General features: G+C 41.0%; 1 protein-coding gene across 5 annotated transcripts in view; it reads right to left on the minus strand.

The window, feature by feature from the left end:
* Window positions 1-535: 535 nt before the first annotated feature.
* Window positions 536-23,457, minus strand: part of Ntrk3 (neurotrophic receptor tyrosine kinase 3) — a 385,009-nt gene continuing 362,087 nt past the window's right edge. For all 5 annotated transcript variants that reach the window (XM_060367388.1, XM_060367387.1, XM_060367392.1 and 2 more), the window contains 2 exons: window positions 21,116-21,274; window positions 536-17,780 (listed from right to left, as the gene is read on the minus strand). In XM_060367388.1, the coding sequence (XP_060223371.1) occupies window positions 17,595-17,780; window positions 21,116-21,274 (345 nt within the window). In that variant the 3' untranslated portion in view covers window positions 536-17,594. The remainder of the gene's footprint in view (window positions 17,781-21,115; window positions 21,275-23,457) is intronic.

Below are 23,457 nucleotides of genomic sequence, written 5' to 3' on the forward strand. Positions count from 1 at the left end.
GAAATCAATATGGAAAAACATTTTTGTGCAATTTTCTTCATCTCTGTTGAACTTTGGCCAATGAAATTACTTTCTGTGTGTTCAGTGCCTTTTGCTCATACCCTTTCTCTAACAACCTATCAAAACCTTTTAAAGAAGTTACTGAAAATAGGTTCTGACAGACCATTAAGTAATTATATAAGAATTATAAAATCTTTGGGGCAAAGAAGAACCAAAAGAACACATTTTCTCCCACATTGGTAAATTCAGTGACCAATGAAGGATTTGAAATACTATTCAGGAACACAAAAACAGGCCCTTATCATGACCTAGAGCTGCTGGGATTCAGTCCTTTTGTTGGTCCTACTTCCAACTCATAAGCATCTGTATGTAGCTCTTAAAAACTCATTTCAACCCAATATTAACATTAGCTCAAAAAAGAGTTTGTGGCAGCTTTCAAGATGATGCTTATTGCTTATGGTGTTTGCTCAAATTCAGACGTACCCAAAATTCAGATTACCTTTAAACTCTACACAATAAATTCAAATAAACCAGAGGCATTGTTGTTTTATACTTTATTTGAGAAGAGACCCTACATAAACTATGTCAGGAGGATACAGGTCTACACATGATTTCATCAATCAATAAATGGAGTCGTTAACATAAATTGAAGATATGATACTCTGACGAAGACAGATGCATGACCAAGAAGTATTTACAACTCTCACATATGATATATTTATATTGAGATGGATATATACATATATACATGTACATGTGCATATACATACATATGTCCATACATACACACACATATATACATATATATGTATAAAATGATTTTAAACAAGTACCAAGAAAAGACTTTTTTTCTTGTAATAACTGCCACTTGGAACTGAAGAATAGTTGTTTTTTGTTAGTGTCAAGGTGTTAAGTGTCTACCCCCACATGTAACTCCAACACCCATAGATTTTGATGAAGACACACATTTGCCTTGAAATAGAAGTGAGGGTGAAGGATGAGATGAGTATATGGGGTTGAGAGTGAAGGACATGCACAATGACAGAAATGACCTTTGGTGATAACCATTAAATCAGCCTTTTGTATTAAACATAAATTATTAATACAGTTTAAAAAAATAAGTTTCTGTTTTCTTCTGAGGTTGAGGAGAAAGGGAGGCTGGGTAGGAATAGAAGAAGGGTGGGTACTTGTCTTTCCATCACAACTCTTCATTTCAACTGAGAACACTTCTTTCTACCCTGGGACCATCTTGCCATCTTATTTAGTTACTCTTGGTCTGTTCTATTTTGACTTTTCTCTGTCTCATAAAAGATAAGTTTCTGGAAGAGTTTTACTTAGGACTATGAACCTGCTCTCCAAAGTCAAACACAGTCATCATTTTAACTAGATCGATTCTTTAATACTTACACACACCTAAATTAAATTAGCATGGACAATGGAAAATTTATGGGAAAGGAAAACAATGGAAGTAATGATGTCTCAAGGAAAGGGTACTATGAGTTAATCCTAGTGTATCTAACACCATGGTCTGTTATATTAACAGTTCAGGAATTAAATCATGGGAAGCAAACATTTATGAAGCAGGCACTTCCCAGTAGCTTGTAGAATAAAAAACAGTGAGTACCATGAAAGAATAGTTTTGGTAAAAATAAAGCTGAATATTGGTCAGTTAGTGTTTACGTATACAGCCTAAGATGTGGGTGAGCACTCACTCTGCTTCATCAAGTTAGTTAGCAATTAACAGGAACTTGGCAATATTCTACCCATTGCTGAACATCCCCCAAACCAAGTCATACTGATGCTCAACCCATTTCCCAAACTCAGTGAGTACATTTGCTTGGTCCTGAAACTATTGTGCACACATCACGTGTGTCCCCCAATGCCACATCCATCATTGTTCAGCAGTTGCCATAAATGAAAATAACCCTTCAGATTGCCACTATAGTTATACAAACATTGGGAAATACACACAAACACTTGGGGTCAAACAAGATATAATCACTTTACAGATATTTAGTACAGAAAGCTTAGGGGTGGGGACGGAAATCAGTTGTATCAGCACCCAAACTTCATTTGCAAGATTCCTTGCTGGGAATAGAATGTCCTGCTAGTGTTCTGAAGTAGGTACCAGCTGATTTTCCAAATATCGAAAGTTTGCTGCACAACATCAGCCTAAAGATAAAGGGACATGTAATGTCCAGTAGGAAAGAAATCAGTGTATATCATTTACACGGCAATAAATCCTTCATTTCCCTTGAAATAAGATATGTAAAGTAGCACTTAGTTTAATACAAGTTTTGTTCTGCTTTAGACCTAGCTGTAAAAAGCCATTCATGCAAAAAATTACCTCCAGTTTTAGCTGGATGTTTAAAGGACACTTCTCCTGAAACAAGACCTTTTCACTTAAGGAAGGAAAAAACATCCCACTCAGGACAGCCAGTGCTGGCTGAGAGTGGAAAATACAAGACTTTGGTGTTTACAGGGCACTTGCCTTAAGAACCCAGAAGTAGCACTGAGCTCACCTCTAAAGAGGCAGTGCTAGATGTGCCCTTAAAATGTTTAAGTTTTTTTTTTTTTCCAGAAAAAGTACAAGAACCTTGCTGGGGTTTAGTTCTGGCCTGTTCATCCTGAGGCATCAAAGGTGCCTACTCTTCATCTCATCTTTCTGCTTGCCAGAGAGTCACGAGTTCCATGAACAATGAATTTGTAGCTCTTTCATCTGTTTTGTAGAAAACATTTTTTTATGAAGCTATTCTATAGCTCATGGTCTTTTATGAACATATATTTTCTATACTATGACCATTCCTTGATTAAAATAGAAAACAAAGCTCTCCTGTTCACCAGTAGAGGATATTTTGACCTGCTATCCAGGGACATGCATGCCATGTGCTCTTTGTGTGACAAGGGTGAGCATGAATGGGCCCATTTAAGAAGTCAAGGAATGGTGAGAGATGTGTTCTTCCTCAGACCCAACCCAAAGTTAAACATCACAGCTCTGTTAAATTTGATCTTCTTAGGCCTGATTCCAGATGTCTTCTACTACTTCTTTAACCTTAAAAGGAATGCTACATGGTCTCTCATCATTAAATGCTATAAGAAATAATGAGGGAGAAAGAAGGGTGTATAAGTGACAGAGAGAAGAAAGAGGAGGACTAAAAAGAATGATGCTTTGGTCAGGATTTAGATGATTCACAGTCAATCAAAATGGAGTTTGTGTGCCACCTGTGAAGAAGAGGAGGGCAAGGAAGAGAAGGAGAAGGAGGAAGCAGCTGCTATTTAGTTTTCATCTTGGAGAGGGTCCTAAAAAGGATGCCACGTAAATAAGAGAAGACTACCCTGCCTCTGAGGTGACGCCTATGCATTTTTGTGCTGTAGGGAAACTAGACGATCAAAGCATAGTGACAATATGTGCTTCTGTTGCTCTCATTCCCAAGAGGAACTCCTTCCAATCCTTCCATGATTGTTTAAGGCAAAAACAGCTGTTGAACATCACTCAAGGTTAAAATCTGGATGCCAAGATTCAAAGTAGTAGCCTTCTGCAAGTGTCCAGAATGAAAACATTGCTAGGCCCTTCTTCGTCCTCAGAGCTCATAACTGCATATCCACCACTGTGAATTACTTTGTCTGTGTGCACACCAATCATGCCTGGCCTTATATATTGTGAACATTATGCATAACTTAAAAACACGATTGTCAATGAGCAGTATTCCTTATAGGAGTTTGTAAGTCAAGGATGACTTATAAAAAGGGGTTCCTGTTCCAAAGCATTCCCACCACTAATATCCCAGTGTCTTTACCATGTCTGTAGTGATAAAGCTGGCTGTGATAGTCTATACTTCGTTAGCAGGCCAAGGACATGGTAAAAACAGCTATACCCGGCTTGGGGGAAATTTTTTAAAAATATATATTCCTGGGTGTGAAAACATGTTTCATGAATGAAGCTTTGTGAGGAGAACTCTGAGAGCTTGTGAGATAACTTTAAGTAAACAAGATAAACGTCTCTCATAACCTTGTTTCTCCATAACATGTGGTTGCCCCTCCCAAGTGTAATAAGTCTGAGCAGGCTTGCTTCAGATTGCACATTGCTGCTTACTTTTGTTATTCAAAGATGTTTCCAAGTATGGGTTGTCCTTGTGACTGTATGCAGCCTAAACTTGTGTGAACTTTGCTCATGACTTGACTTTACCCTCAGAACATAAACTCTCTGAAGCCATCTCAGTGTTTCTCAGTGTTAGGCTCTACTCCTCCAGCTTCAACTGCCAACTGGATTATGAAAAATTAAATAAATGAGCACCTATATCTAAGAACAAAATCTCCCAAGTTAGCTGGGCATAATGTCACATGCCTTCAATCCCAGCACTCAGGAGGCAGAGGAGGATTGGGTCCCTGTGAGTTCGAGGTCAGCATGGTCTAAAAAGCAAGTCCAGGACAGCCAAGGCTATGCAAAGAAACAAAACAAAACAAAACAAAACGAAACAAAATATCTTCCAAGTTGAAGCTCAGTGGGTAGAAGGTGATGGGGGAAAAAAAAATCTGTCCTTCCCTGTCTGGAAATCCAATTCCAAGAGCAGACCTCAGATAAGGGACGTGATTGCTGTCCCTGGTGCTGAAAACATACAGCAGGGTCACAGAAGAATTTACACCCCTGGGATAGGCAAAGCCAAAAACTACCTATGAAACTAAGTCGTCGTTTCACAAAGCCTAACAGTAGCTTAAAATGTCTCTGCTTTAAATATCATTTGAAGAAAAAAAAAAAGTTCTGAAACAACCTTAATACCTATGAGAAAGAATTAATGCCTTGCCAAAAATCTACATGGGGTAGTTTACTCTAAACTGCTTAAGCTGCCTCATTCTTCAGCCCTGTTGGCCAAGTTCCTGGCACAATTAAAGATTCCATTCCTTCAGAAAAGAGACCCACAGGCAGGTAAAGCCACTAGGGTCTGCAGGTGTTGTGGACTGACTGTTTTTGCACTAGTGTCAATAACAAATATGGGGTTGCTTTGATTTAGTATGACTGAAGATTTCAGAATGAAAAATTTGGGGACTATTTCACCTTGTTCTGAAACGTGGGCCTTTATTTCCTCTGTAACCCTCATTTTATTGCCACATTCCAAGAAACTGAGCAGACCTTTTACTGTGCCTGAGAAAAAGTCTAAATGTGTAAACAACAGCTTCTGACCTGCTTCCCACCTCCAGAGCCACATGCAAGTGCACACATACCACACACACACACACACACACACACACACACACCACAAAGTAAAACTCACCTTGAAAAGAGAATGCATTTTGTATTTCCTCACTGAATAGTACAGGGTTGTTGGATGCCAGAACAGAACTGATATTTTTTTCTTTCACATTTACTCAGAATTTTCTTGCCCCAACTTGCTTTCTTTTCTTTTTAATTTGACAAATCTCTTGTGTCAACCCACCAGGGTCCAAACACATAATCAAGAAGACTTCAATTGTTGTGGCACCAGTATCAGAAAAATAGCCTGGGCCACTTGCGGTTACCTCCAAACCCAACAGGCTCAAAAGAGCCTTTGCTTTAAGACATGAACTATAATCAATCTTTGCTAGCCTTGGGAAGTAAATACCCCAAAGCCCCCCCAAAAGGCTAACCTTTCAAAGAAGGGAATGAAAACAAGTATTAAAGTAAGTTCTTACTGTTTCTGTTAGCATGTTAACTCAAACTTTCCGTATTCAGCAATTTACTTCTCAAATCATACCTCTGAGATCTTTAATTTATCAGTTGTGTCTATAGGAAGTCACATCATGTTCCAAGCATACTTGTTCCAAGCAGGCCTTGGCAATACTTAGAAGAGCCTCTGTCCTCAAGATTATCAGAGAATGAGGAAAAATCACCCTGAACCAATCTGCATTCTTCAATTTCACACCACAATTTACAAGCATATCCCAATTTGGATTATCATTTCAAAGAAAGCTGGGATGCTTTCTGCCTGGCAGACAACTACAGTAGAAAAGTCACTCAGATGGAGGTCTGGAACAGGGGTGCTGTTTTCCTGTATCAGAAAAACAAACACTGAGCCCAAGGTCAAAAGAAAAAGAAGCTGTGATCCTCTGCGCTTGTGTGAAACATTTATGAGTTTCTCGGGATTCTCAGTACTTGGCTTTATTCTGTTTTCCCTTAAGAGTGGTCAGAATCCTTTTACAACACACAGACAACATTTTGTCAGATATATCACACCTGATGGCTACTTGGACATAGAAGGGAAAAAATATTTGAAAGACAACTTTCCAAGTAGTCTTCATGGCAAAGAACTTAAAATAGTGCTTGGCATCACAAACACCTAGGACATTTTTAGAGACTGTAAATGACTTCACTGCCGTAACCTTGGCAATCTGGCTTCAGGGTTTATTGTCTAGAGTTTCATTTTCAGCTAGAGGAGTTCCTCAACTGGAGTCCCCCTGGAACCACCCTGTTGTGTCATTGAAAATGAGGCCTGGCATTTGTTTTTACCAGGATAGTTTTCTACATCTTTTGATTATCCCTGTCTTCCCCTTGTATGGACCACAGTCTCTAGAAAGCTTCAAGATAATTATCACTTCATGCTCCCTGCAATACTAGTTTTACCGCTCAGTATAAAGAGGAAGCATCATGCAGTCTTACTTTCTCAGGCATTATTCTGAATCCTGCAGAACATCTTCAAAGCAGCAATGAGTGGTAGGGAATTAAAGCAAAGGAGATGCTATTTGGCTTCAAGATGTTCAGGGTTTCATGGCAGAAAATACAATCTACCAAGTAGCCCTGCTAAGTGGGTAAAATATCCCTTTCTTCTGGTAAAAATACAAGATGTTTTCCATTATTATATATACAATCTTGATTCAAAATGGGGAAATGTTCTTCTTGTGGAGAACAAAACCAAAAAATCTAAGCCTACAAGTCTTTTCTGAGACTGATATCCCAACCAAGGACCATTTATAGAGATAACCTGGACTCCCTGCACAGAGGTACCGTGTGGCAGCTCGGTCTCCAAATGGGCTCCCTAATAAGGGGAGCAGGAGCTGTCTCTGACATGAACTCAGTGGCTGGCTCTTTAATCACCTCCCCCTGAGTGGGAAGCAGCCTGACCAGGTCACAAAGGAAGACTATGAAAGACAGTCCTGATGAGACCTGAAAGGCTAGGGTCAGATGGAAGGGGAAGAGGACCTCCCCTATGGGTGGACTTGGTGGAGGGGCATGGTAGGAAATGAGGGCAGGGTGGGGTTGGGAGGGGATGAGAGTGAGGCTACAGATGGGATACAAAGTGAAAATTGTAATAAATAAAAAGTTGTATTTTAAAAATGGGGAAGTGTTAATGACTCGCTCTAGAAACCACACACAGGAGGGAATGGAGAAAGTGCAGCTCAAACAAAACACAAAGTTCTCAACACTGTGAACAGCACTGGCTTCCCAAGGTATGTGTTTTCCCCACCGTGGGACCTTGGAGACACTACCAAGAACTGACTGTATTGCCCATGAGAATTCTCTGTGACAGGCAGAGGCCCTTAGCAGAGCTTTTATGTAGAAAGAGGCTGATCAGAAAGAAATAAAAGCTCACAAGATATCTACCTCTTACTTCCATTGCTCCTCACTTTCCATCTGCCTTGACAATTCTTCATAGATAGCCCTTAAATTAAAAAGAGCACCAACTCTTTCCTAAGGAAATAACAAACAAACAAACAAACAAAAAACTTGGAAATCACAATGAAAACATTAGTAGACCACCAAGAAAAGAAACATTCTTGTATTGTCTAGGGTCATAAGGGGGAAAGGATTGTTTTTTTAATGCCTGTGAGTGATTTGCCTGTATGCATGCTTTTACGCCACTTCCATGCAGAAAGAGGGTGTCAGATCTCCTGGAATTGAATTCACAGGTGGTTGTGAGCTTCCGAGTAGTGGCTGGAAATGAAACCCAGCTTATCTGGAACTGCACCGAGTACTTTTAGTCTCTGAGTCATTTCTCCAGCTCCTGAGAGAAAGGGCAAGTTTTTGGTTTGTTTGTTTGTTCGTTTAAATGAGTGGTTTTGTCAGACACGATGGACTTAATTTGACTAGTGGGTGTGTCTATTTGTGGCTGTAAGTTCCATTGCTGGTACAGTGAAAGATACGAAATGATTTGTGGAATAACAGGTTTGGTCTCCCAGCTCCTCAGTTGACCCCTCCTCTGTCACCATTCCAGGATGTGTTTCTTAAGTTCATTTCTTAAGGTACAAACATTTCTAGTGCTATCACAACAAAGATCACCTCCACCAAATCTGTAAGTCACTCTTCTAACTCTTTCAAGATTGAGTAAACTTTGGCTGACATACAGATCTCTTGGTCCATGGAGAGGCATGTCCCTGCTCACAGTAGAGTAGAAGAGAAGGAATATTGTACTTTGTCATTTACCAGAATATTCAGCAGTCAGGAATCAGGAGAGAAATGTGAAGGAAACCACGTTTGAAGGAAGACTAGCCTTTCATAACCAAGCCAGAAGGATGAGATGACTTCAAAATGACAGACTGGGGAAGGGGGACACTTATAATAGGCCTGTTGTACCAGAGTCTCCCATGCACTTGATGGGGCACTGATCATTTGCCCCATGGAGCTGGAAGGAGACTGATGGATGGCTGGGAGAGGAGCTTCTTTCTTTCTGCAGAAATCCAGACTAAATCACAACATGCTCAGGCTAGGGAGAGGAGCAACCCAGACTTCCCTCCCCATTTTAGAGCTTAGAGCATAGCCTATAAGTGGTAGGATAGGGAGCTGGGAGTGAGGGGCAGATAGGACTTGGAGTTCAGAAAGAGCTGTAAGTGAGAAACTGAACATTTGGTGAAAACAACCTGGCCTTTTAGAGTGGGAGGTCCGCAAATGCACTCTCAGAGAATACTTTCTATGATTTACTTTGTTGGTAACGAATCTAAGCAAAGGATTGAAACAGAGTGGCTTTCCCCAGCCTGCTGTTTGAGAAAGAGCACAACCTACAACTTGTTTGCCTACTTTCATTTAAATGCCCATGACTTACACAGTTACCCTGCCAAGTGCCCTGTACTCCAGCCCCTAGCTTCTAGCCCAGCTCTCTTCTGGTGTCTCAAGGACTTCATGTCACAGTTCAATTAGAACACCTGTGTTTTATATATAATGGTTAGGTCACTAACCTGCTTAAATTAGTTCATATCTGTCTTCACACATGATATTTATGATGAATCTGATACCCCTTCCCCCAGGAAATTAATTACAGAAAAAGAGAATTAAGTCTCAGTCTGGTTTTATATCTTGAAAAATTATAGGGAGGAGTCCTACGTTTACATATAAAATTTTTGAGAAACTGGGGTGTTTTTCCTCTCCATCAAAGGAACCTCAACTTTGTAAATAACTCATAGTGCAGAAAGTCATAGGCTTTGTGCTGCTAATACAAATAATGATGAGCCGCAGTGAAAAAAACCACATGTGTGGTACATTCATTTGCCTACACATGCTGAGATCAACGAAAGTAACACAAATGGGGCACTGCTGTCTATATGCAATAGAGTTACCCAGGAATTTGCATGCATGTGTTTGCTTATATGTGGAAGTAAATAAATATTATAAATAACAAAAGGATGAATATGATTTGTTCTGTATCAGCATGAGACTCTAGAGAGAAGCACGACGCTGATAATGGCTTTTAAATAAAGTCATCAAGATTGCCTTTGTTTACTGCTGTATTACCCAGCCCAGAAATCTATTCTCTAAGTCAATAAACACAATGTCCTTGGCTAAAAACTTTCAATTCTCCTAAAGAAATATCTAAGGATATACAAAGAGATTCCCACTACTTACACTAAACAATCAAAGATGGAAAAAAAAATGAGCTGAAAGAGAATCAGATTCAAGAACTCTGCAGAGGAATTGGTTGCTCAGACTTGGGCAGGGCATTTTAAAATCCTGAAGCATGTTTTAAGAAATGCCTGGGATTATGTTAAGTAGCTTTTAAGATTCTGGAGGTGGCTGCAGCCAAACTGCAGGTTTCTTTTCAGAACTTTTGATGCATGAGATGCACGTGTGTACTTTTGACCCGCACTATCTTATCTGAGAGGCTTCATCTGCCTAGAAGATTTCGGCATGGCATTGCTTTCTATGAAGCAGTGCTTAGAGCAGTGGTTCTGAACCTGTGGGTGGCAACCCCCTTGGAGATCAAATGACCTTTTTACAAGGGTCATCTGAGAACATCCTATACTGTATATCAGTATATCATATATTTACATCATGATTAATAGCAGTTGAAAGATTACAGTTATGAAGTAGCAATAAAAATAATGTTATGGTTGGGGGTCACCACAGCATGAGGAACCGTACTAAAGGATTACAGCATTAGGAAGGTTGAGCACCACCCATTGACTTAGAGAAAAGCTGTATCCTTTATCTCAGCTGGGTCATTAAAAGTCAGGGATGCCTTTCTTAAAAGGTCTAAAAGAAACACCTGTAGAGAGGACAAGCCCTTCCAGCCATCAGACTCCACCCACCTCACCTGCAGTCATGACCTTGTTGTGTCTGCTGTAGTCTTGGAACCCTGGAAGGCTGGAGACCTACAGATAGAGTGACTGAGAGCCCTTGGCTCATCTGCAGACCATTTCACTTTGAGACTTGCTGTGAAAGTGTTTGTCTTCAGTGGAGTGGCTTTCCTTCCTTGATTTGTAGTCTCCTCCGGGAGAGGGGAGCAACCAATACAGAGACAAACACTGTCACTCTGACCAAGCAGCGAATTTGGCTCAAGACTCTATCATGCCCACAGAAAGGTCAAAGCTCCCTCTCTGGGGGTCAGAACTCAGCCAGAGTGCCTTTGCTTCCTTAGGCTAAAAGTTCACGGACTGGGAGATCAGTAGGTGGAAACGGGAGAGGGGGTTGCTGTGGGTGGGCCACCAAGGGTTTCAGATGGGATTTATAGGGACACACCACATGCATCTCAATGAGCTGTGCAGTCAAATTCACTGCACAGAGGTTAATCTAGATGTCAGCATTGTCTGACAGCACTGAAATTACTCCGGGGCAGGGCTCCTTCAGAAGTCTTAATATAACAGTCAATTCCATCCTGCCTGCAGGAAATGAAAGTTTTCTGCCTTGTGTGCCGCATCATTCAGCGCCAATTTTCTCACTGTTTGAAGTCCAAACTGTTTGTGGTCCTGGGATTCACCTTGTATTAAGACTTTCACAGACATTAAGAAGCCAAATCCTCTGTCCCATGGAAGTCAGAGAATGTGAACCAAGAGAAAAGGGAAATGAAAAGGCAGAGAGAATAAAATCCTTACTGAAATGTACTCCTCTCCTTCGGGTAGCAGAAGGTACAGTACCTGGACCTGGACTTTTATACTCCAGAAGAAGTTTAAAGGGCAGCAAGTAAGTATTAGGCAGCTTTTAAATAGAGAAGAAGGAGGAACTAATCCCCATGGGGGAAGAAATTGAGTAGGTCCTATTACTTTAGAGAATATAAACTTACTTTCTTTTTGACCTATCACTGTCATGAATGCTTCTTAAATGAAATAATATAAATAGCAGATTTGGGTCTGAGCATGTGATTTCTCACTCGTTTGAGGGGATACTGTAGCCAAAGGGATGCTAGACCACACAGAGTAGAGCTGGGCTCTCACAGTACTTTTATTCTTGCAGAGAGGAAGTCTAAATTCTGACTGCCTAAAATTACTGGGATTGAATCATCTCAGAGGTACTAAATGAAAGCAATACCTAAATTCCTAGGAGCTTCTCAGGAGGAGGAGCTCAGTAAGCTCCATGTCTTCTGTGTTATCTCAATCCGCCTTCTATTAGAAACATCTGCTCTGTGAACTATAAATCTCTTGAGAGCTCTGAGCTTAGACCTTGGAGCTCCAATGTATTCCTGGATGGTTATAGGGAAATGTTAATAGAATTTACACTCTTACCTGTGTATGAAAAGGGAACTATGTTTCCTGATTGAAGACATAATTTTTATAGCAAACATCAAATCAAGCCTTGTTTTAAAGTTGGAACCTAGCTGTCCACAGGAAAAGCAATGTGAATTATATGACTGGTGTGGAATTCCAAGTACACACATATTTGGAAATATCATAATGAAGCTCATGATTTTGTACAATTTTGTACAAGAAAGAAAAAAAAGAAAGAAAAGGTATTCCAAGGTCTATCAGATAGCACCTACATCTCCACAGATCTCAGAGAAAGGTGCCTCTGTTGCTGCATGCAAAACTTGTTGAACACACACACACACACACACACACACACACACACACACACACACAAATGTGTTTGGAGAGAATGGACCAGACAAACAGAAACCTGGTCAGAAGCAAAGATGTCGGGCCCTGGGTAGGACAGCCCACATGTAGAGTAAAAGTCCTGATACCTAGTGCTTGAGCACAACAGCCATCTACTCTACCACCATCACCAATGCCTATCAGAGAAGAGTGATTAGTTATTATCCTCTCAAAAGCCATTTGTTCTGGCCCTCCTGGAGACATTTCATCTACAGTGGTGGTACTGTCAATACCAAATTCCAAACAAAACATAAGCAGAAAGGGTTTCTGTGTGGTGAGTTATCAGAAAACCATGAAAGATGATGTCGAGAAGCTCAGACATTATTGTCAATACAATTTAATATGGGGAGCAGCAGATGATCAAACTTTCTGAATACCTGTGAGGCCAGTCTGAGATAAGTAATTTCCCTTTGGGACCTTTCTGAATACCTGTGAGGCCAGTCCACCTCTACAGTTCTCATCCAGGAGAGACACGAAGCTACAAAGAGATTTGCAACTGACTTGCTGGTTTCAGGGAGACTTCTCTGGAACTATGACCATCGAATGAATAGAGTACATGGTGCATATGGCTAGAGCTGAAAAGGAATGTTTTCCTGGTGATTTAAGCAATCCTCAGTTTCTGAAGTCCAAACTGATGTTTTAATAATGTTCCCCAAACTTGGACTTACACTTACCTATTAAGTATTGGTTGAAGCAATTTATTTGGTACCAAGTAGGGTGAATTTTGAAAAGAAATAAAATCATAGTGAGTGATTACAGTTCACGGGATGTGAGCTCAAGGTGACCTTTTTTACTCTAAGGTAAACACCTTGTGCATTTTAGCAAACTGGTGCTCCGCCAACACAAACACTAGGCACTACACAGATCTTTGAAAGTGGCTCCAGGACTGCTAAAATGTGGGCTAATTGGCTGATCAGCCACAAATATTCTAGGCTCCCCACTAAACAAAGAATTGCAAAGATCAAAAGTTTCAGATAAGTGTAAAGCTTATTCTATTGCTGTTTTTGGTTCAGAAAAAGGAAGCAGGAACGCCACTAGTCTATTCTTGGATGTAAAAGAACTCAGAGAAAGCAAGTACAAACATAAAATCTCGTGGATTCTGACCGAGAGTTCAGATTACTACCTTGCATGGGAAGTGGGTGGGACTATCTCTATAGTCCAGACTAGTTTCTGCCAATATGGGCATGTGTAGTGGAAAAAAAGGCTAGAAGAGAAGAACAGTTTTTCTTGAAGAACACAAATATCAGCTTCCTGACTTGTGTGCCTGGATCCTGCACCGATCTCCCTTAAACATATCAGGCACTAAGTATTCTTTACTTTCCCTTTCGGATCAGTTTTGGTCAACAGTAACTTGTCTTACTTTCCCTTCCTACCGCTCACTTCAGCCTTCATTACAAGCAAACAAGCTTAGGATAAAGAAGCGCATGGAACTCAAAATAGCCTTTCAAACTGAAACTGAAGGATCCGCCTTTTCTAACTTCCTACATCTCAGGTGGGAAAACTGATAATCTAAGAGATGCTGATTTAGCCAAAATGACATGAGTAGCCAAGTACAAAGGCAGGGTTCTCAACGGTCTTTCTGCTGCATGCAGTGCTCTTCCAACATGGTTGACTCACTCTTACTCTTGTATTGAAGCTCTTCTGTGGGTATTGGTTTCTGTAGTATTTAGCACCAGAAGGATTCACACTAGTGTGTTCTGCAAGGTAAGCATCACCAGGGGCGAACAACACTGTTGAGTTCAAGTCCGGAAAAATGGAGGATCTTCATCTCCAGCGAGAAACTATCTCTAGGACTAACTTGTGTGTGATCTGCTAAGTGGAGGAAGACCAAAGTCATTTGTCTGCTGACTAGAGAGAACTAGGTGACCCTGTCAACCACTCACAGTTCAGAGATGTAATCAAAAAGGAGCATTAAGTTTATATCCAAATCAAATAACTAAGACCCTTGTCCATGACACCCTGTTCTACAATGGACACCTAAGTCACTTTGTCAACACAAGAGTAGAAGTGACAGTAACAGGGCATAGAGTTAAGCATGGGTCCCTGGAATATTCACAAACATTCATAGTGGAGTTGACTTCGAACTAAGTAGTAAATTAATCTGAAATGCTCTTTGAAGCTGTAGATATGTTTATGTAGGAGGCAGGATGCAATAGTTGGCAGCAGTTACATGGGCTGATGGGATGTCAATTCTAGACTCATTGGACCACATTAGATTATTTAACAATAAATAAATAAATAATAAAATAAATAAATCACCAATAACAATTTTCTGGCATAGGGTAAGGCTAAGGTAGGAAATGAGACAAAATGTTTCCCGACCCCAGCCTAAAGTAGTCTCAGACACTTTAGACTCTTTAAATGTTGTGACATAGCTAAAGAAAAGGACCAGAGTGACTTACTGGCACCAACCCCAACCCAAGGACAGTATGTCCTCAGAGGCCACCTCCCACACAAGGCCAAAAGAGGGTTTTCTAGGCATTCCAGATTGATGCTGAGAAAAAAAAGTGACACAGTGACTCAGTGCAGTTAGAAGTTAAGAACTCAGGGCTAGATCAGGATCAGGGCATGACAAAGGCATCCCTTCCTCTTCACATAAGGAAAACAAGACATAGTGAAGTGGGGCGCAAGAAGGAAGTCACCCTGCACACCCCAAGACACTAGAACACATGTCACTGTCCAAAGCCTGTTCTGTATTTCCTTACCCTCTGAAGCACCTCAAACCATTTCTGAGGTTCACATGCAATCCACTCTATGCAGAGGATGCTAGGATTGTGAGAAGGTGGGCCCCATTCTGGGCCTCTCTTAACTCCACTGCCCTCCACTCTCCTGCTGTTACACAGGCAGCTGATAAAGAAGAACACAGAGATGCCAATGTGGAAGCTCAGGGAACTAACAAAGGACACACGAGCAGGTTCAGTCTTGTCATTTGTCCTAACTGTCCCATCACGTCTCTAAACTTCAATTCTCTGGTCTCTTCCAGACCATTAAAAACAAAAGGCCTTAAGCGATTGTTTTGGGGAAAGAATAGATCTTGGAACACCACTTCTAACTAGAAAACAGTTTCCCCTCAGACCCCCACCCCCAAGGCATTCCCTGCCTGAGTGGCTTCCCTTTACTTTTCCAGATTAAAACCTGAATGGAAACTTCCACCCAGCAGAGACCAAAAGCCTCAAATGGACCAATTCAAAGAGTGATAAGAGAAGTAATTGTCACAGGAAAGCAAAGGGTTCTTTTGAAGGGATCAATCCAAAGAGCTTTACCCTAGTGTCCTCAGGGACGTGGTACCTAGCAGAGTAAGAAGTTCCAAACTGAATTCCCCTTAACCCAGCTCTCTCCCCAGTCCAGCTGAGCAGCCTTGCAGATCCCTGAATCCCAACCATGGCTACAATCTGAGCACAGCTCTTTACTATTTGAATAAAAACATTTGTTGGTTAAAAAAAAAAAAAAGGAAAACTACAAACACATAATTCAGTCCTAAACCCGCCACAGAGTTGCGTGTACTTCAGCTGCGTTTGATGGCCAGGGTATCCAGGCAGTAGACAGTTCTTTCAGCTGGCAAGGAAAGGGTTAGTCAGCGGCTCCTGGGAGCTTCTGGTAGGAAAATGTCAGTCTGTTAGGTAACTCTGTGCTTGGGATGAGGTGGAGAGGCACGTACCCTAGGAAGAGGTATCCCCTCCTCCCCAGCAAGATGGCTCCGTGCAGTGAGGCGCTTGGCTCCCTGGGGAGTTTTATTGTTTTGTAAGAGGGCTGTCCAAGGAGCTTCTCTTTTGCAGTCCTCAGCAGCACTGTTGGGAAGGCAGTGATTCCCCTGGTGCTGGAGCCAAGGGGGACTGTCCCCAGCTCAGATGCTTCATTCTCACTCCCGGTCAGAGCTTGGTACTCATTAAGATGCCAAATCTGCAGCACCGGCCACTCATTGGACATCTTCCAGAGAAGCTTCAGCCCCTCCCCCCAACACCCAGCCCACAAAGCGATTTCTCAGTCCCTGCCTTTTCACAACAGCTCAAAGGCAGATGCATCAATCCTTCCGAGGGCTGAAAACGTGAGGAGAATGCCAAGGGCCTAGCACAGGTGCCAAGAAGATTCTTCATTGCTGGCTTTTGCCAATGCCAGTGTCTGGCTCCTTGAAACACACATGACTCAGGCTCTCACCTGGATTCCTTTCCTGGCAGTGGGGTTTACCCAGGACTTGATTGAACCTCAGGATATGGGGGAAGCAAGATAAGAAAATAAGACCCAAGGGGCTGCCTAATTATGACCTACAAGCAGCTAAGTCTCTTGCTACCAGAACCTTGAAACCTGTTGTGTCCGCATTAGCAGATGACACCAGAAAATGTGGGTTCTAAACCTCCAAGCTCCCCAAGGGCCTTAAATGAAAGGACAGGCCAAGAATCTCCCCAGTGATGGAAAGATGAGTGGCAGTGCCTTGATGGGATTCGGACTTCAGCTGTTCTTCCTCGATTCTGTAAATCCACTAAGTACAGTTCTTCAAGTTCAGAAGATCGAATCTCTTCAAACCTCGTAAGGAACTTGAGCATGATTTACATCCGGAAGGGTGGGGTTTCCTCTCCCAGGAGTCCCCTGTCCTTACTTGTTTGGTGATTACCCCGACCATGGATGGCTTTGTGTGGTCTGGTGTTATTTGTTCACTATTTACCCGTAGGTGTCATCATTGATTCCAAAAAGCGTCAGGACTATATACTTTGTAGAACAGACAAATTAGAAAATTGTCCCAAAGTGGAGAAAAAGCGGGAAGAGAGTGGAAGCAAAGATCAAGGCAGACCAGAGATGGTTCCGAAGGGCCTGGACTTCCAGAATTGTTTCCTTGCCAAGCACCGTCAACGGGTTACACATGTGCACGGATGACTGTGCGGCACCCTGCCTCCTCCCAGCCTCTCTCTTGGCAGGGTCAAGACGAAGAGCTCCAAAATCCAGAGCTGAATAAGCATGGGCCACAGCTTAAGTCAAGGGGATTTCATTTGTGTTAATAATAATATTTAAATTTTTTTCTCAATTGTTAATGTCTTACGGTTTTCTGTATCAGCAGCTTCTCTGTGTGTTTGAGAAGGTACTTCTCTGTAGATATAGATAGATAGATAATTATATATATAAATATATATGTCAGACTGCCTTACAGGGTTTCTTTCTTTCTTTCTTTTTTTTTTTTTTTTAATTCAGTGTTGTATGTGTAGCAGGCACTTGAGTTTATATGAAGATGTTCATTTCAGTCAAAGATGGAAGAAAGGAGTTGAGATGAGGAAAAGGAGGATATGAGCAGGGAGAGAGGAGGCAACAGAGTATAAACGCTAGGCCACCAGTCACCACTAGCCGAGAATGTCCAGGTAGATTGGAGTGGCCTTCCCCAAAGCATGGAGGATTTTGTAGATCTCCTTAATGTTCAGCCGCTGTTGTGGTTCCCTCTGCCAGCACCCCAGCATGACGTCATATACCTCTTTCGGACAGACTCGGGGTCTCTCCAACACGCGGCCTTGGGTGATGCACTCAATGACCTGAAAGAGGAAGGATAAAGAAGTCATATCCAGAAGTTTACTCAAAGCCCATCCTTGGTGCCGGGACTCCCGCTTCAGCCACACACACACACACACACACACACACGCAGGCTTGAAGTCGGCGTAGAATGAAGCCTTGGTTTTCTTCTCCGCCTATGCAGAGGTGACAGAAGAGATGAGCTGTGCACCCTGCACGTGGATCTCACTGCCGCTCTTTACGCTGTACCTGCTGGGTCAGGGCATGTGGACCCTCACTCCACCCAGGTACCCCTCCCTTTTACTTTAAAGTTCTGTGGCCCTGGTTATCATCTGGACTGCCTGGGTTACATTCCTCTCACCTTGTTGTGGAGATTGGGGGTCCTGACCACCATTCTTCCACCTCTTAGCCTCTATGACTTTTAAAACCCCTTTATAGAGCTCTGCCTATCTGCTCCCTGCATACCCGCCTTTTCTTAATCCCCGTTTACTTTCATTTAATTGGGAATGTATGCGTATGTGTTATGCTTGGGTGCATGTGTTTACATGTTCACACGGGCTTGCGTGTGTGTGTGTGTGTGTGTGTGTGTAGGTTCACATGTGTGGTTAGGTGGGCATGTATGTGTATATCCATGGGGGTAGAGGCCCACGATTGAAGCTGTGTATCCTCTTTGCTTGAATACCACTGTCTTAATTGAGGCTGAGTCTCTCTCTGGAAGTGAAACTCACCAATCCCAGCCACTCCACTAGGAGGCTGCCTGCGCCTTCTTAGTGCTCATAAGCCAGGCAGCTGCCACAACTGCTGTGTGTCTGGGCTCTTTGGATCTGAGCTACAGTCCCTGTGCTCTCATAAGAAGTGCTTTATCTACTGATCCATCTCTCAGCCACTGGTTACCATTTATAGTAAGTTTTTCTCCCAGCCACAGCCACTGTGCACACCACCCTATTTGCCCCTGAGCATAGGACTCTTTCTGCCCTCTTTTTTGCATTGATTCACCTGTCTTGTATATTTTTAAAATTTTTGTAAAGTATTTTTATGGATTTAAATTTCTTAACATTATTTTTGAGATTATACTATAGTCACAACATTTCTCCCTTCCCTTTCCTCCCTCCAAAACTCCCACATACCTTTCCCCAATCTCATTCAAATTCATGTTTTTCTTTCACTAATTGTTATTGTATGCATATATGTATATGGATATATATAAATATTCCTAAGTATAACCTGTTCAGTTCATATAATGTCACTTGAATGTTTTCAGGGCTGACCATTTGGTAACCCAATTAGTGCTTTTCCCTAAGGAAGACCACCTCTCTTGCTGCCAGTTTTCCTCAGTTTCTCACAGTTCTTGATGAGCTGCTAGATTCACCACTGCCTGGGTGACCAGCCAGTGCAAGTCAGTTAACCTCAGGAAATATCAGACTGGAATCAGGAGTTGAGAAGGACCAAATGCAACAATAAAAAAATTCCCTTGCCCTGAATGGATGGCTGCAAGGTGCAGGGGACCCATGTATGTTCTCCGAAGTTCAATTTCAATTCCTTGAAAATATTTCCTGAGAATGCTGGGAACTGAACCTGGGACCTCAAGAGTAGGCAGTTTTTGTGCTCCTTATCTATATACACAGTCCAGATACATTTAAGACAATCATTTACTTTCCAGTTGGTGCATATCCATTCTACATGGTATCAGGTTACATATGGGCATCTTGTTAAAAGTATATTGTACTTTGAATGTATTCCCACCATACTTCCCTATCCTCCCCCCCCTTCCTTAATTTCAACACTGGACTTTATTTTTCTAATTAGCAAATGCGGTATTAAGCTTCATTCTAGCATTTTGGCTTGATTTGATTTTCCTCATTCTCTTTCTATCATTTCTTGCTCTTCCCGCAATAACTACTCTGTTCACTTCCACCTCCTCCACACCATCCTCTCTGCACTCATGTCTCAGGTGTCCCATTGTCCCTCCCTAAGAGTTCTCCAACGCCTCTTTTTTTCTACCACCTCCTTTCTGGTTTCATAACCTAAATCAACCCGCACTCACTCTTACATGCACACATACTTACAACATTGTAAGCTAGGCCGGAAATAAGCATGGAGGTTTCTCAAAAACTAAAAATGGTGCTACCTGGTGACACAGCTTCACTGCTAAATTCAGGCACATGCCTAAAGAATTTCCATCCTACCCAGAGATGCTTGCACATCCGTGCTTATGGTTGCCATATTCACAACAGCGAAGAAATAAACTCTGTTTTTGAGAACAGTTTTGTTAAAAGAAAAATTGAGAAAACTATATATGGTTCCCACTGTGACCTGCCATTAGCACATTACACACTAATACATAATTAGCTAATGCCATGGTTTACTCACATTTCCTTAGTTTTTAACCTCCTATCCCTTTGCTACCCCAAGATTGCATACAAGACATTATATTATACTACCTCATAATGTGTTCTCTGGCTCTTCTGGGATGCCAAACATTTCTTTACTGCAACTAGAATATGTGCATGTCTCAAAACTTCATCTAATTTTTAGTTTTATTTTAACTTCTCTTCAATTGTGACTTCAAGCAGGTGACCTCACACTTGAGTTTCCACTTTTAAAAATTGTGATGATGTATCGCAGCATCACTTAGAAAATTTCCGAGACCGCAACAAAAGCTACCTCCCTGTTTAATTCTCTGAGATACCCAGTCCCTTCTCTTCCAAGATGTCAAGCAACACCTTTCCTTTGTCCCAAAACACAAGCGTTTTAGTGAAAATTACTATTATTGTGCCAAAGGTGCTTAGAAAGGTGCCAAGTGCCAAACATCATTTACTGTTCTACTTTCTTAATGCGTTATAAATTGAAATTACCAAAAGATAATGAGTATCCATTGTTGTGCTGTAGTTGGTGTATATTATTCTTGGACACACACACAACCCTGTTAATCATGCGCACTTGGCCTATTCAGTTAATCCAGATCTATGCTGTGCCATGCCTGGGGTAGCCCAAGCCCTTGGAGACATCCTTCTGTAGACGTACGAAGCACTCAGTGTTTCCATGACATGGCACGATGGGAAAACTCACAGTTGCTCTATATTTTCTTTTTCCCTATTAGTGAAGTATTTGTTTTTGTTTCTGTGTAGCAGAACAAACAGAACCCTGACTCCTGTCTCAGTTCACACATCTGATTTAATATTCTTTTGACAGTTATATCACATTTTCCATGGTTACAATTTTTCCTCCACTAAGAAGCTATTTCCTCCTTTTCTTTGATAGCCTACCTATTTTATACACTATATGCAATCCCTGTTCTGGGATATCTGTCATCATCAGCCTTCCTCCCAAAACAGATCCTGACCTGTCCCATTATTACCTCTGTGTTGGAGAGCTGGAACCATGGTTGTTTCCCATAGGTAAATATCTCCCAAAGGATAACCCCGAAGCTCCACACATCACTCTCTGTGGTGAACTTCCGGTACATGATGCTTTCAGGGGGCATCCAGCGGATGGGGAGCATGGTGTGTCCTCCCACCTAAAAAGGGCAAAGACAGAAGCACAGAGAGTTACCAGATGACCACTACCAACCAGAAGTCTATAGCCTTCTTGTATAAATGTACCCTCCATGCATTGAATCCCAACATGGCTATGCTCTAGGCAACCTGAACTCAAAGGTGAATGGGAATGCTGACATCAGTGACTATCAGAATGAGAGCAGCTATAGATCAGACCTGAGGGAAGAAGACAGACTTTTTAACATAGAGAATGGAAGCTGAATGGTAATCTGAAGTGAGAGGGGAGGTTTAAGAGCCTGGTATAATAAACAAACAAATAAATAAATAAATCTTTACACTATTAAAAAAAAAAAGTCTGGTACTAGAATAAAATCTTAAAATATTCCTTAAAGAAATCTCCAGGAGGAAACAAGGAGAATCATGACATGAGCCTCTAAGCAACAGAGAGGTCACAAACAAACATTGAGTTAGACCCCTTGACAAAGGTGATTAAGAAATCCATATACACTACAGACATCTAATCTGTAGATTATTAATTTCACCTCCCACTCAAATTTCTCATCGCAATTTGGGATCCATGATTCATGTGAAGAGGATGAAGATTTCCAGCAACCCCAAAGCCCTTGTGTTAATAAGAAATTGGGTGGAAAAAAAGAATAACTCTCTAAAATGCTTAGTAAGATATATCACAGAAAATAGTCTTTAAAATAGCCTCAAGAGACACTGGCCATTTGCGGGCTTACTCCTGAGATTCAAGGGGAAGATAAAGAAAGTGAGAAGGGTAGACATTTGGAATATGACTGAGGACAAAGGTTAGAGGTATTAGCACACATGAAAGAAAGTTCACAGTGTGTTTCAGATCTCAGGAGTGAAATGTGTTATTACTAAGTAGAACATCAGAAGTTGAGCCTTTCAGTTAATAAGTGGAATTTGTTAGGAAAGTGCTTGCTGTTTGCTTGAAAATAACATAGCTCTTTGTGTCCCAGTAAACTTTTGACACAAATGTCTTTCCCTGATGGACCAGTTGGAGGGACAGCAGCAATGGGCACTGAAAAGCAATGGCTTAAATAGAAGAAAACCTCATATCTAAAAGAAGACAGAGGAGAGAGAGTCTGTCTGTCTGTCATCAACTGGAAACATCTTAGAAGAAATCAGTCTTTTGGATTTGTAGAAAAAGTCACTCTTAATCTTCAAAATCACCATAACTGTGAAGACAATTTAAGGTGTTTCTACCTGGAAAGCAACACCAGGCCTCTTCACTAAACACAGGCTTTCAAAGAAAACAAAAACAAAAAACATCAGAAATCAATAGAGTAAGATTCTGGAAGAACATAAAAAGAAATCCAAGATAGGTGATGTCTTGAATTTCACTATAGAGCAAATAGACTACAACAATGCAATTTAAATCTAAATAACATGTGCTAATTTGGTGGCTAAAGGTAATACAATATCTAATAAGAGCTTCCTATAAAATAGAAACATAAAGTAAATAATATTACCAATAATGTTAATAGTACTACTGCTGCTATTGCTAACCTAATTATGGGGAATGAAATTTCCACATAATTTTAACAATAAATGCCACAGAGAGTAGATACAGAAATAATTAAAAGCCTGTTAAAGACTTTATCATTAAAAGAGGCAGGAAAAGCACTTATAGATTCCAATCAATTATTGATCAGAATAATTCACGCTTAAAATATGCTTGTGAAAAACTTTACGTAGCTTCTAGAAGAATAAAACATTACAACAGCCTCCTGACTGTTTTCAGAAACACAGTATCTATCAAAAGCTCTCATCTCGCAAGAAAAGTACTGCAAATAAGGGAAAGCAATGATAATAAACAGAGTGGAGAATAGATGCAAAGTCCAATACTCCATGGACAGTAAGTATGAATGGTTTATTACTATCTCCAACATGGGAGAGAATTTAGGTTAGAAATCAAGCTGTATTTAAAACAAAATTACAGAAAATATTGAACATAAAGCAGTCAAAGCACCAATAAAAGTGAAATATAATTGGCCATGCACACAGGAAAGGATATCTATACATGTAGATGTGGATGAATATGGCTAATTAAATTTCCTTTATTGATTTATTTTTAAACACTTTGTTTTTTTTTCTTATGTGTAGTTGAAGAATTCTGAATGTCAACTATTTAATATTAAAAAGGATCATGTCATAGTTATTTCTAATTTCATGT

Source organism: Meriones unguiculatus, chromosome 14 (assembly GCF_030254825.1).
Source record: "Meriones unguiculatus strain TT.TT164.6M chromosome 14, Bangor_MerUng_6.1, whole genome shotgun sequence".
Taxonomy (NCBI): domain Eukaryota; kingdom Metazoa; phylum Chordata; class Mammalia; order Rodentia; family Muridae; genus Meriones; species Meriones unguiculatus.